This window comes from Meriones unguiculatus, chromosome 1, assembly GCF_030254825.1.
Source record: "Meriones unguiculatus strain TT.TT164.6M chromosome 1, Bangor_MerUng_6.1, whole genome shotgun sequence".
Lineage (NCBI taxonomy): Eukaryota > Metazoa > Chordata > Mammalia > Rodentia > Muridae > Meriones > Meriones unguiculatus.
Window position 1 is genome coordinate 161,604,979 of NC_083349.1, and position 15,558 is coordinate 161,620,536.

The window sequence follows — 15,558 nt, forward strand, 5'->3', positions numbered from 1 at the left end:
ATATTTTTATAACATTAAGAAATTCACTAGAACACAAATATCTTTGAGTTATTTTTAGCCTTAATTGACAGCTCGGTGGGTAGATATTTATCCAAACTGTCGTAACTATGGTCTCATTGTTGGACAAGCCGCTGTGGAAGACAGAAGAAACAGTGTCCTTCTGTCCTCCTTGAACTCTCAACCCTGTTTTGGACAAACTGAGTCCACATGAATAACTGCATGAAGTTTTCAGCAATGATCAACTGTTTTAGGTGGTCAGACTTGAGGTCAAGGACTTTAGGGAACTGATTCACCAGTGATAAATGGTGCGTGTTTCTGCTATCTGGCATCTCTAGACCCTTCTGACCTATCAGAGGTGCACAGGAGACTTTCAGCTTTGTTATGTGTGGACAGGCTGGGGGAACCTGTAAGACATCCCTCCTGCTGCACAATGGTGTGTCCTTTCCTTCCTCTTAGGGATGGCTGTAAGTCATAGGAGATGTGACTTCTGAATGATTGTTCTTTTCATCTTCCTGGAAGCAGGCCAGGCTGTGAGGAGAACGTTTGATGTGTCAGCAGCGGGTCTGTGACAGCTCTGACTCCTTATGTGATGATGAAAGGCTAAACTTTGATAAAAAATGGAAAAATAGGGGAATGGGATCATATTCTCCCATTTTCTCCCTCCCTTTTTTCCTAGGTGACAGTTAAGAAATGCTCTACCAGGGTGGTCTGCAGGGTTTCTTTGGTGGTTCTATTGTTTATGTATTAATGGTTGAGAAAGACAGACCCGTGCTTGCTGGTATAGAGGGAAGACTCTCAGACCCCTTGTAATCCAGTCCCACCCATGAGCCCAGTGTCATCTTGGACAGAGCACTTACATTTCAGTTTTCCCTCACAACCTGCATCTGTGTGAGGAACAAGCCAGGGCCAGAAAAGATGTCTGAACCCTCTGAAATGGCCTTCTTCCTTTTGCTTCTCTGGTATTTGGTTAGAAATATCATCTGACCTTGATCCCATGGGGTGGTCTTCCCAATTCTAAGGCAGATAAAGAGGGGAGTCAACTGTGAATGTCCATAATTGCTTGAACTTCCCCTCAAATGACACGCCAGACATATTCATAATTCCTGTGTCTTCTGGAAACAAAGTTTGAGTTTGGAGTAGAGCAGGAATTTCTAAATTTTCTTCCTTACAGCAAATGCATAACACAAAAGCACAAAACAAAAACCCGAAATGTCTGCCCTTCAGCTAATTGACAAGGAAGTGCTATAATCAAGAGTTTGAAGATGAAGAAGAGACAAATACTTAACAATGTTGGAACTTTATTCCTGAAAGATAAGATTAGTTGAACATTGACTATTTCCATTGCTTACTTTATAATTAATTTGATGGCTATTTCATGAAAATGTCCTGGCTCTGCCTCTCACTGCATATAACGTCCAATACCAACTCTACTGTCTGGGCTGCTCATCTCTGCAGGTACTGAAAGATGATATCTAGTTGTGCTATCAACAAGCACAGGCCTCAAGGCACATGATGGGTGATCCCCTCACTGAGACCAGAACAGACAGTTGTCTATACTTTTTGCAGAAATCTTGGAGTATAGTGAACGAACTCAAACTCTTTAGGAGTTACTTGAAAACACCGATGTCTCTTCAGAGCTTGTTGACATGGCCAGAAGGTAACTGGCACAAGCCTACATTGTAAACTTCAACTTAAGGAGTCACTGCTGGCCAGCAAGGCTAGCTGCCATGGCATCAGCAGGAAAGCCATGGTGTCACCAAGGCAACAAGGGCATCCTTTTTAATTTGGGAAGTCACTCCTGATGATGTCTGTGAAAAGGTTGCCATCTTGGAATAGAAAGGACAGAAGGAATAAGGCGAGAAAGCCAGATGTTTTGCTTAACCTTCCAACAGGAAGATACACAAATATAGAAGAGGACCTGGGTTTATTCCATTCACAGCCTTACTGTAAGATTGGCACTGAAAGTCTTGGCTAATGCTTCTCCTTCTCTTAAACACTAGAAACTGGAACTTCTTCGGTGATGAGAAAGCTTAGAATATTTAGAATGATATGATTTCACCAGATGAAATGTCTCATCTGGGCCTGCACAAAGAAATTAAAGACCATTTCTCTAGTTATAGTTGCAGTAGACATCCTTTGACAGCAAGATGCCCAGGTCCCAACCATAAGACAATGAATGCAACCACACAGTGGTGAAAGGGATTGTGGGGATGTCTTAAGTTATGGATCTGCCTTGGATGGTTGGCCTGTATTGCCTGGGCTTGCCTATTAGTTACTTTTCCTGTTACTATAATGAACAGATTGACAAAACCCAGCTAAAGGAAAGCAGGTTTATTTGGGCTTACAGTTTGGGTGCACAGTCCATCACTGTGGCAAAGTCCTGTTGCAGGAACTTGAAGTGACTGGTCATGTTGTATCTATAGTCAGGAGGTCCAAAAGTGAAGAATGCTGGCACTCAGCAAACTTTTCTTTCTTCGGTTGAGGACCCTCTAGCTCATGGAGTGGTGCTCTCCACAGTTAAGGGTGAGTCCCACCTTTACTGACCCTATCTAGAAAACCTCTCACATGCATGGCTATATATACATTTTTAATGGTTATTGTGAACCTCATCAAGCTGAAGCTGGAGACTGACCCTCTCAGCTTCTTCCAAGGGTCTGTTCTGAGGAAGAGTGGGGTCAATGTGAGGGTGTGAGGATGGACACAGAGGGGCCAGTGGTAGAAAATTTAAAGATGCTACACTAATGGCTTTGAGAATGGTGGAAGGGGCCATGAGACAAGGAAATGGGGCCACCTCTAGAAGCTGGGAAAGACAAAGGAAACATTCTCTCCAAGAGCCTTAAAAGCTAATGTAGCCTCCACGTTAGCTCTGCAAACCTAATGCCTGACCTCTCACCTTCAGCGTTGTAAGATAATTGTGCTGCTTTAAGCCGCTGGGTTTGTGTGGTCATTTGTTAGAAAAACAATTGGAAGCTAAAATAATAATACAAACAGCATTTATATAAGACTTAGAAGCACCCATGGGAAAGACAGAAAGAGTTTATTTCCGGATGTCCCTCTCTGCAGAGCTTTGGCACATGGCTCTGTGAATGTCAGTGAGCACAAAAGCAGCTTTGATTAGTGTCGGTCCAGCAGGCCTCCCTCAGGGCTCATTGCTGCCAAAGGTTTTTATGGTATCTTGGTGGAGTGTTACTGACATGTCCTTGACTATCTGTGTGTAAAATCAAAGTTGAGTTTTATTTTATCACCTTTGAAGAGAGACTCACACGCAGTCACAATGTTGAGGTGAAAGGGTCCATGCCTGCGTAAGAGACAGGAAGAAAGCCTTCTGGTCTCAGCACGGATTCCTCAGTAAGACACAGCTCTATGAAGGCTACATCGTTCTCATCTCAACATTGTCTCCTGACCTCTTCCTTCTGTCATGCTCATCTCAGGACCTCCCCTGTGTCCTGACGTCTTCCTTCCCAAGTGTGGAAGTAATCTGGACCTGGGTCTTCTCTCAGAGAGTACTACTCTACCTGGGTAAAAGCTCCACCATCTAGAACAAACGTTAGAGGCTATGATGGTGCTAATTTATGTAAGTGCTTGTTGGAGGGGCACTATGCATAAGCTAGTGCCTCGGGCTGCAGCCTCAATAGTATGAGGAATCCCTGGTTCTGGATGTGAGGAAATATTGATCTGATCCTGCTGTCCCCGTCAGGGCATGATTACAAGCATCCAGGATGTATGTGGTGATGCCTGGAGGCCCTTTTGGTTGTCCTGCCTTAATAGAAGACATCCCATGGCAAGGCGTTACCTCACTTCAAGCGTCAGTAGGCCCAAGTTTGTGACACTGTTATCCGCTGGCTAAGTCTGACATATACACACAAATAATACCACAGCGACAAGCACACACATATCCCATTTCAGTGTACATATATTTTCATACTACATAAGGGTGTTTCAGTCAATAGTGAGGTGCATTTATGATAGTCATCCTTGAGATTTTATCACTCCAGCAGGGTCACACAATGACACCATTGCCTAACTCTGTAGTACATCAGTCTCATTAAGTGGCCTGTGACTGTATGCATGCAAGTATGTATGTTTATGTGCATATAAGCCTCTCTGGTGCTTATTTTTTTTCTACAGATACACAGTTGTTTATAAGAACACGTGTAAATATAAGTTTGTGTGTATGTGTGTGCGCGCACGCGTATGTATGCATGAAACAGGTGTGTGCTTTTTCTGCAGACAGTGTGAATGTGCTGGCTGGCAGGCTTTGTCTGAGAATTTCTTGGCTGCCACATCTGAAACTTCATGTGACGTGTCCCTTCAGGTTCTGTCAAGAGGCCTGGACCATCATGGTTGCTCTAGTTATTCTCTTAGCTGTAAAGAGCTATTAGTAAACATGATGTTGTTAGGTTGGTAATAAAAAGGGTAAAAATCAAATTCTAAGGTATTATGAAGGTAGCTTTTCAAGTCTGGGTGATAGTGGAAAGAGAGTAGAATTAGTAAATCTTAAAGAGTTTGAAGAAGGTCGTGGGAGCTGAAGTTTGAAGAGAAGGTGCTGTCGGGTTGGATGGGACCCTGAAACATTCATTCAGATGCCGGTGTGGGTGTCACTGTATCTACCCACTGAGGCAACATTACTGGGCAGAGTACTTAGAGCAACACTCTAGTGCCTGGGAGATAATTGGAACTTTAGTAAAGTAGAAGTGTTTGGACACTACAGCACCATTTTGAAAGTGAGCACTTCAGTCTTCTCTTTGTAGGAGTTGCAAGGGTGGTTCTGACCTACATCCTAAACTAGAATCCTGTGTTGCAAGGAGGAGCCATCATACGCCTTTAGATAAGACCATGGTGCATCCTCATGAGTGGATCCAAAACAAAGTGTGTGAAAAGGAAGAGGCAGATACAGGGCCTGCTTTAGGGGTTGTGCAGCAGGCATGGGGGAGTCTCCTCCGAGAAGAAGAAGAAGATAGAACCCCCAAATTTCAGACTTCTACACTAGTCACATTTTATTTCAGATGTAAAAGAGCAAAGTAAGGGGAGGGGGGGGAAAACATGATTAGAAAAGCCCATATATATATATTTGAATTTTTATTTAAGTAACAGAACATTTCGTCTTAGTCATTTCTAATAGACACACAGCTGTGACTGGGGATATTCTGCTGAAGGCAGAAGAAGCCTTGACCATTCAATCTGATTGGACTATATCTCCCAGCTGAGAAACTGGGCTGCAACTCTTAGGATCAGACGGAAACAACTCAAACCGGATGTGAGAATGGAATTCACATCTCATCCCTGCCTTGTGTTTGTTGGGTGGCAAGCTTCCCCAAGCGCATTAAATTTAGCTGCTCAGTGTTTTACTGTGGAGTGGTGGCTGCTTACCCAGACAGATTTGTTAGGGTAGTAATAGTACCAGTCACTGGGCCTTGCACAGCTTGGGCTTGTCACCACTACCTATTGTGTGTGTTGGCACTCGCGGGGCTGGAGGAGGGGGTGTCTCTTTCCTGTACTGTGTTACTGATCTCTCAGCCCAGAAGCCCAATGGCCTGTACTGCTGTTTGCTCCTTCTTTGACTGGCCTGTTTGTTGTTGTTGCTCATGTGGGAAATGAAATACAACAAACCGAACACCAAGGCCTTAGACCATGGGAAGGGTTGTGCTCTGAAAGTTTTCTGAAATTAGCTTCTAGAACAATGTGAAGCGTGGCAAGAAGATCCATTTCTTTCTGCGCAGTATTTTGATTTAGTTTATAACTTAGGATAATTGATTTGCTCGGTAGTCGGCTTTGAGCCACTGGCCATGATGATGTAAGAATTGGAGACCACACATGAACCTTTACCACTCAAGATCTATTTCTTTACTGACCCCTCATGTGCCCTCTTCCCTCTTCCCAACCTCTCAGCATCAACTGTATTCTTTTCAAACAACTGGGTATAGAGAACAATCTCTCCAGAAAGTGGTAGGGTGCAGCTGATTCATTGCAACTACTCGACATCGAATCATCATCGACAATCTACCACATTCTGGAGAGAATTCTAAAAAGCTGTTTAGCGACTCTGCTTCCAGCCTCCAGTCAGGCAGCCAGGCTCTGTATCCTGATCCAGGGAGCAATGCCACATCATACGCTACAGGATAGCTTCCAGCCCCCAATTCCCTGTGGATCTTTGGGGGGTTGCAGAGGGAACCCACATACACATGGCTGTGGTTTTATCATCTTGCATTCATCACCCCTTTCTGGAAGACAGATTTTCATTATGTAGCAAAGTTTCTGCTGCGGGAACCCAATAAAGCAATTGGGTTCTTGACCCAGTCAATCCAGGTATAAAAGCCTAAGAAAGTAGACCTGAGATAAATTTCAGGTCCTTGCTTGAAAGTGTCTTCTGTCAGAGAAGTACTTGGCTATGCAGCTGCAACATGGCCATCTGTAGGAAACATGCTCAAGGAAAGGTGGAGAGCTAAGAGTCAGAATGCAGAGGGACTCCTGTCCTTCTGGCTAGATTACAACACGAGACTTTCAATTTGGAAGGAATTGGGTCAGCAGCTCTGCATCTTGAGGCTTACTACAGGTCTTGGCTATCTCAGATCCATGGCATTTAATAGCTAATATGTGCAGTCAGTAAAACTGAGACTACACAAACCCAGGGAGGTTCAAAGGCAAATGGACACGGACCACTCTGACTCTGTCACTTTGTTCTTCAGCTTCTCACAGTTAACCGTTTCTAGAAGGACATAGATGGACGCTAGAGCTCATTGCATGCGAAGGCTCTTCCTCTCACTGGACAATTTTTAATAGGATTTTCCTCAAACTTTCACTCCTGTGTAGGACATCAGGTACAGGTGTCATCCTACATAGGTCTTTAGTCCTGCCACCTGCCCTCGAGACAGTCTTGCACGGACGGATTCAAAATTGTGTTACCTTGTGAGATGAAGCCTTTACCTTTGCGCCAAAATGTATGTGTGCCACAAAGAGAGAAGAATAAATGATAAAAACGGAAGGTACAGGGAAGTGGGGAGGTTCCCGAGAAAGGAGGGTTCCAGAAGGCTTTCACAGGGAAAAGGGGGCTCAATTTTTGACGTTGGCTGAGGTAGTATTCCAACAAAGATTGTTGAAGTGGGGGGAGGGGGTGAGTGGAGGGAAGGATGTATGCACCAAGAAGATAAAAGGCGTGACTTGTGCTTGGGATAATAAAGAATGAAGATGCACTGAAGCTCTACCTATGTGTTGGAGTTGAATGAAGAGACTGGCAAAAGATTGTGAGGTAATCTTGCAAGGTAAACTGATGTTGGAGTATAGAATTGATGTGTCTCAGTAATCGCAATAATGCAATCAAATTATTTACTGCTCTTCTTAATTTATTACTAGTATCTGGAAGTAGATTTCTATAAGTGACCATGTACTCAAACTAGTTCTAAGCTCTATCCCACTGGCCATCCACCCAGTAGAGGAAAAAGTGAAAGATGGAAGATTATGAAAGGAATCTTTATTGAGCAGGCCTATGGATGTTTTATATTATTTTCATTGATTAGAAATCAACCATGTAGCTGGGTGGTGGTGGTGCATGCCTTTAATCCCGGCACTTGGGAGGCAGAGCCAGGCAGATCTCTGAGTTCGAGGTCAGCCTGCTCTACAGAGTGAGTTCCAGGACAGCCAAGGCAACACAGAGAAATCTTGTTAAAACAAAAATAAAGCAAACCAAAAGAACAGATTAGCCATTTGACCATGCCTGTCTACAAGGAGGTCTGGAATGTTGAGAGACAAAAGAAGCAGGTTTGGGTGACTGTGTGGCTTCTATGTTGCCTTTTAGTTGGAACAGGTTGAACTTTGTACTCTGTGCAGTAGGGAGCCATCAGGCTTAGCAAGGATGATGGTGTGCTAACTGGTAATGAAAGTTCCGTAAAGATACCGAGTCTTTTGTTATTTTCATAACTACATCCTAAGCATGTACATGGTAGCCTTAAACAAGTGTGTGAGAAAACAATGGAATGGTGGACAGGTACTGAAGAGGAGTCTTTTAGTATGGATATATCTAGGATGGATGAGTAGAAGTGAGTCAAAGTCAAGAAAGCCAATTTGAACCAAACATTAGGTGGAGAGAGAGAGCCCAAATTTGAGATCTCCTTAGAGTTTCTCCCCTTCGAGCTTGGGAAACCCTGGAGAAAGAAGGGGAGAAAGGACTGTAGGAGCTAGAGGATTTGAGGACACCGTGATAACACTGCCCATAGAATCAGCTAAGCAGGGCTCATAGGGGCTCACAGAGACTGAAGCTACAATCATGGAGCCGGCATGGGTCTGTGCTAGGTCCTCTGTATATATGTTATGGTGGTTAGGTTGATGTTTTTGAGGAACTCCCTAAAAGTGAGAGTTGGGGGTAACTATTTTACTTGCTCTTGGGATCCTTTCCCTCCTTCTGGTTTACCTCACCCAGCCCTGATTTGAAGGTTTATGCCTAGTCTTATTGTATCTTGTTATGCTATGTTCAGTTGATATCTCTGGGAGGCCTGTTCTTTTCTGATGGGAAATGGAGTGGAAGAGTGGATCTGGAGAGGTGTGTAAGGGGGAACTGGGTGGAGAGGGGTGAGGAGAAACTGAAGTCAGGATGTATTATATGATAAACAAACAAACACAAAGTGCTTGTGAAGATCTGCTAGAGCTACCACAGATCATGTTCAGTTTTAGAAATGTTGGCTTCTGCTATTCTAACGCAGTTAGCATATAGCTCAGCCACAGGTTGTAATTCAACTAGGATCCCCTCTGAGCTGAAACTTCAGAAGCAGGTTGTGAGCTGCAACTGTGTTCCTGGGAAGGGCCTGCACTTTCTTTGGAGGCATTAACAGCCTGGGGACCTGGGCTGTGCCATAGGACTGCAACCCAAACAAAATAAAACTTGACTAAGCCAGAAAACCCAGACTGGAGTTCAAGTTACTTTAACAGACTCTGGGGAAACACAAAGTGCAGTTGTATTAGCTATGCAAAGTTTGCTCTTTGACCTTACAGCAAGGAAAGTTACCGGGCGCACACATAACCTTCTGCCAGAATTGCAAAGTGTTGGACACGTTAGCTTTTTAGCAATTATGCAATATTTTAAAACTTTTAATTTTAAAATATACTTTAAAAATAGATGCTGATCCAACAAGAACAGAGAATATCAATGAAAAGACTGTGCTGTCTTGCACACCTAAAAGAGGCCAGCACACAAGACAGCCTTGTGAGGCCAGAGATTTAGAGTTTAAAAAATTGACCACAGATGAATTCTCCCTTAGAAATCAAAAGCAAGGGTCACCATCGTCCTGTCCTCCCCCTGGACATAACCTCTGTGTGTTATGCACAAGCTGGGGCCATGTCAGGGGCTTGTGCAGAATCATGTTACCCACCTCGAGGTCTGATGACAGATCTCCAACTGTAGGATTATGCAGAGTTGAGTGAGAATTCTCAGAACAAGCCACAGTTCTTGGGAGATTTTTTTTTTTTTAGTGATTCTTGATCTGGAAATAATATAAAAATAAAAGATTATTTTGAGGTATTTTTTGCATGTTTTGTATTAGTTTAGGGAGCAATCCAACATTAAAGAGGCTTAAAAATAATAACTAATTTTTAAGAAACCTTAACATGACCTCTTTAATTTTCCCCACCAAATTAATAAATAGACTGCAATAATAAAAAAAAACCCTCTAGAACAATTAGGAAATGCAGAAACAAAGGACAGGACAGGACAGGGCAGAGAGAGGTGACTACAATGTCTGTTGCTCATACAAATGAGCCTGGGCAGGATGAAAGGCAGTGGCTACAGCTTGGATTTTTCTTCCAAGGGCCAGGGCTCTTGGAGGCCTAAGTTTCTCTCTTACCAAGGCTTCTTGGTAAGCAACAGGGAGCCGTAAGTCTATTAGTTAGTTCTATAGCTAAAACCCTAGAGAACCCAGTTTTAGGGAGCAGAGGAAACTGACTGAATGAAGTCCTGGGTAAATATCTAGGGCATGACCATGGACCCCAGACCCTCAGAGCCACTGAGGAATGACAAAGTGCCACCTCTAACCCTTCTCATGGGGGATGGGATAGGGTTGAGGCTCATAAGGAAATAGCAGAACTTTTCCTTCTGATTTGTGTGTGGGTATGGGTAGTATGTGCAAAAACAAAACAAAAGAAAATAAAAACAAACAAACAAACAAAACATATTATAGCTTTCTGCCCTGGAATATTTATTACCTGAAGACTGTTCCTCTACAGAGACTGTTCCTACTTAGATTAGTTAAATCTGTCTCCTTGATCCAGGTATAAACCACAACCCGTGCCTTCTTGTTTATCTGTGCTAACTTCATCTCCCTGTTCAGCTAGAAGGTGTAACCCTGCTTCCCTATTCAGCTATATATAATAAACATACAGGGCATTGAGAGCCTAGACCACCTGATTCCAGCTTTTTTTGTGTGTGTGTCAGTGTGTTCATCTGTCTATTTCTTTTTCACTTACTCACCACCCCTCTCAGATCTGTCTCTGGAGGCCAAGCAAGGACTTGGCACCACTTGATCTATTTAGCAACTGTACTTAACTTCCGAAAAATAGGACTTTATTCCTAAAGTTAATTTAGGGATTTGTGTTGCATTGGGACAGTCCTAATGCTAGCCTTGTGGGTTTGTTAGACATGAACCAACTGGGAAACATTTTTTTTTTCTTCTTGCAGCTTTCTGAATTTACAGTTACAACTCTACTGAGACACCATGGTCCAGAGTGTTGGGAGGGGTCTACAGCTCTGCCTTCCAGAGGGAACACAGAGACTGATAGGCAGAGAAATGGGGAGGACTTCTGGGCTAAGAGGAAGAGAAGGACTGGTAGGGATAAGGGGTTCTTGGTGTTTGAAAGAGGGATTGCACAAAACCTCCAAAATCTTTAAAACCTCCGCCGTAGGCCTCAGAGGCTCTGCCAGCTCTTTCAAATATCAGCCATTGCAACCTTAGAACTAGTCCATGGAACCAGATTTTGTCAGTGTTCAGCAGGCAGTGAAATGACCCTGCTGCACATTGGGTTGTGGAGTCTCGTTCTTTTAACATCGTGGCCGGAGAGGGAAACTGGTGGCCTGAGAGAGAAAGTGAGGCAGGAACAACAGGGAGAGAGGGAGACCTCAGGCTGTGTGTGAGCACAACGACAGCAGAGGAGGCAGGCTTCACTGAGCAGCTCGTTCAGTTGGAGGGAAGAAAGGCTATTTAAACCTTGTGGAGTGGGTAGAGGCTTTTGGGGGGGGTGAGTATACATCACTGGCCTGGGCCATGGTGCTGGGAATGCCTTATTGGCATGAAGGGGAATTTCAGGTGCTTTCTGGACAAGACCTTATAAGGAGAGAGGAAGTTTAACCTGGCTGCATATGTGAGCTCCTCTGGTGTAGGCAAAGGTGTGTGTGTGTGTGTGTGTGTGTGTGTGTGTGTGTGTGTGTGCAGGACTATATGAACTGGCACATGCAGGCCGGAGTAGGGGAAATCTCTCTGAAGTGGGGTAGGGAGATGGTTGACAAGAGGTTGTGACCCATAGAGCGGTCCCCATATCCTGGAGTCCCTTGCATGAGTAGCCTGTTTTTGTTGTTGCCTTTAGGTTTCTTTAATTTAAACTGAAGTTTTGTATCCTAGGAAAACTGAGATGGTCAGTTAGCCTAAGCCTACACCAAAGCTAGGTTTGAGAAAGGAAATGATAAAGAAAGGTGGGGGAGGGGGGATCAGGGATGGTTGGTTGGAGGGGATGCTATCTGTAACCATATAGCTGAAGGTGATCTTTTTGCAGCTGGACACTTCAGGGCCTGCAGGAGAGATTGAAGAAATGCTTGGGGGAAATCTCAGGCTAACACTCACACTGAACAGTCAGTGCAGGGACCAGATAAAAAAGAAAGGCTTCCAGTTTGCTCGAAACATCATAGTTGTATGACCTATGTGCACCGACTTTTCTAAATATGCTTTTTCTCTCTCTTTTTTTCTTAGGGAGGCAGAACACGGTGTGTGAGAGAAGTCTGTCCCATTCTCTCTTGTCCCCAGCACCTTAGTCACACCCCCCCAGGACAATGCTGCCCCAAATGTTTGGGTGAGTGACAATTTCTAGATCAAAGAACAATGTAATTTCTTCTCAATGTTTCTGCTGAGTGTATATTCATGCTGCTTCATGGCCTGCTAGAGACAGCTGCCCCTCTGACTGCGTCAATGGGCTTTCGTTCTAACTTGAGACCTGCTCAGAGGGGCTACTCTTCTCTTGGCTTCCACTTTCTCTGGAGCCTGGAGCTCCATGTTAGCTAATTCCTGGTTGGGTGAGAATAGTTCTGCAGAAAGAGTCTCTAGCTGGGCACATGGCTATTAGGAGCATGTAGTGAAGGCATGTTGTAGTAAGTGTATGGAACTGTAGACTAACGTTACCTGAGAGACAAAGCACAAAGGAAGATAGGGTGCCATGAGGTGACAAGCTTGGAATGAACCACCATTGACCCTTGATAGGAAAGGAGTGTCTGTTATCACATTGAGCCTTTACCACAATCCAGGCACTGTACATAGGGCACACGATTTTTTTTCTCATTGACTCTTTTCAAGAAGCTGTGAGATATAGCTACTAAAGCCAGAATTCCTGTATGGCACACAGGCAATTATTAGTTTTAATCCTCTGAGGAAGGGGTATTCTTCTAATCTGCAGAGATCCATAGGGAAGGCTGATAGCACCTCTGGCTTGAATTTTACCAATTGTTTCTTGGATTTCTATATTATTTTGTTATGGTCTTAGGCATTATTTTCTCCTATCATCATCTTCAGCAATCTTCGTATCCTATGGTACAATTGAATCAAGGCTTATGTAGAACATTTCATTGAATGTTTGCAGCCAGCAAGCGGGATTGTTTTACAGAGATGTAGAATGAATATCATGAAATATTAAGCCTCCTACTTCGTAGAAGGTCGTAATTGTTTTGTCTTTGGAAGGTTTTCACTGAATGCCTCTTTGATTTGGCTTTAGCTCCTGTCAGTCCAGTCCTAACCCTTTTTGGAGCTCTCCCCTTTCATTCGTAGTTTGCTTTCTCTCACTCCAAGTCATTCTGTTGACTTATTTTCCCCCTTTACAGATTATCACACCTTCAACTTAGCTTCTTTATGAAACCAAACTGCCAAATAAAGGCATTTGAGTTAAGCTGTTTTCTCTTCTTTGAAGGAATTCTACTGCAATTCCACCTAGCAATGCTTGCCTTTCTATTTCATGCACAAACTCATACTTTTTAAAAAAAAATATTTAATTTTATTTTATGTGCATTAGTGTGAAGGTGTCAGATCCCTTGGAATTGGCATTACAGACAGTTGTGAGGTGCCATGTGGGTGCTGGGAATTGAACCCCAGATCCTTTGGAAGAGCACTCAGCGCTCTTAACCACTGAGCCATCTCTCCAGCCCCAAACTCATACTTTAAAGCAACCATAGAATAATTAGAAGAACAAGAGAGAATTGTTAGGTCCACTGGGCTAAAGACGGTTTGTGTACTTGTGCTTCATTTGTTACCCGTCCACATGTGCTGCCCTGAGCTGAAACCAGCAGAGCAGTGCAGCCAAGCTGAAGGCATGGTGGATCGTGTGCCATCCAAATGGGTGTCCTTCAAAGAGAAAAGAGCGATTGGACATGGCCGTGCAGATAAATAATCTTGATTAAAGCTTTGAAGCAAGTGCTGTTGGTGTGCTGAGTCCGTCTAGAAGTTTCTCATGTGAGCAATGACTGTTGTATTTAGTACACATTTTACTCATCATTTGTGTTTATAAGATAGACTACCAAAAGGACAGTAAGTTTTGGGAAACTTAAAGATTATGATTCTGACAAATGAGACCTTTTTCTTCTTTGTGCTAACCCACACTGGAATGATGTAGAAATGGCTTACATCAAGCTGTCCAGCCAGCCTCTGAACCACTCCCTAGAATGTTTTGTGTTGAGCCATGCCGGCTTTGGGATTAAAGTGAGATTTTGTGTTCTTTTGTGGTGAAAAGAAACATATCCACACAACAATTAAAGCAACAAAGCAGATAAAGGCAAACACCCGGAAACTTTCTGGTTGCTGAAAACTAAGTGTAATTCGGCTTTTGGCTGATTGGATACTTGATCTGCTCTTAGATTTTCTCTTGACTGGAATGCTGCACGTGGAACACCTCTGCCATTTGGATTGCAGAATTTCCTTCCACACTTCTCATTTTCATTGGAGCATCTCATCAAAGTTCAGGATACACAGAACAGTACCCGAAACACCTCTCCATATGGCATAGCCCAGGATAACACTGAAATGACATCACGCTAACAAGGCTAATAGTTATCATCTGCCATTTGCTGGGAGTTTTGATATGAACCAGGCACTTTGCTAAGATTTATATCCATAATTCTAGATACAATTTACATTTTTGTGATGGATAATTTAAGCCAGTGGTCACATCTAATTCAGGAAATAACTGTTGTAGTGTCTTTTTGTTCAGGAATAAATCAATAGATTAGTCAATTCATAGATCCATCCATCATCTGTCTGTCCTCTACTCACTCAGTAATCTATCTATTTATGCACTAGTATTGAGTAGAGTAATAATAGTACAAGCGAAAGCCTGTTCAGTGATTGAAAAGGGCCATGTATCTAAGATATGGAAGAACCTCTGGTGAGGAAATGTAGACTCCAGCCTTGAGGTATTTTAATTTGTTTATAAGCAAGATTCCACGTAAAGGCATTATAATGTTATTTATTTTTGAGACAGATTCTTGGCATGCAGTCCAGGTTGGCACTGAAATTGTATTCTTCTGGTCTCTTCCTTTACATACTATAAGCCCATATACATGTATAGTATATATACTCTAAGCATGTATCACCACGCCCAGCTCTTCGTAGAGCTTTGTATCTATTTTTTAAAAATTGTATTAGTTCTTTGAGAATTTTGGCCATTGTTTTGATCGTATTCACCCACCTTCCACAACTCTTCCCAGATCAACTCCCACCTTCCCAATCCACTCAACTTATCTCAAAACCAAACCAAACCAAAACAAAACAAAACAAAAGCCTAGGACTCACATTCATACTGTGCACATATTTGTGTGTGTGTGTTAACAGGAGTTACACTATTAGAGAAAACGGATTCTCCTTCCAGCAGCTAACAATTCGTAATAACTCCTCCACTTCGGATAAGATTTCATGCTCAACTTCCCTCTCTGTGCTGGGATTTGGTACGGCTTGGGCTTGCACAGGCCTTGTGAATTCTGTCAGAACTACTGTGAACTCACATGGCTGCTTCTTGATATACCAAGAGATACTTTTTCTCTATAGTCATCCATTGTCTCTGGTTCGTAGACTTTTTCTGCCAGCTTTTTTGAAATGAGTCCCTAGCCTTGGGAGGAGAGGTATAGTATACATGCCTCTGAGCTGAGCACCCCAAAGTCTCCTATTTCTTGTACCTTGGCCTGTTGTGGGTCTTAGTTAATCACCGCTACTGCAGACAGAAGCTTCTCGGATGAGGGTTGACAGATGCATTAATCTATGATCAGTCCCTAGAAGTCTACTTAACCGGTGGCCATTTAGCAAAGTAATAATAAGTAGCCTCTCCTCCATGACC

The 15,558-nt window shown here is 43.2% G+C and overlaps 1 protein-coding gene across 1 annotated transcript in view; it reads left to right on the top strand.

Annotated features, from left to right (window-relative positions):
- Nucleotides 1–15,558, top strand: part of Bmper (BMP binding endothelial regulator) — a 236,489-nt gene that overhangs the window by 115,967 nt on the left and 104,964 nt on the right. The window contains exon 7 of the mRNA XM_060371035.1: nt 11,943–12,042. Within this exon, the coding sequence (XP_060227018.1) occupies nt 11,943–12,042 (100 nt within the window). The remainder of the gene's footprint in view (nt 1–11,942; nt 12,043–15,558) is intronic.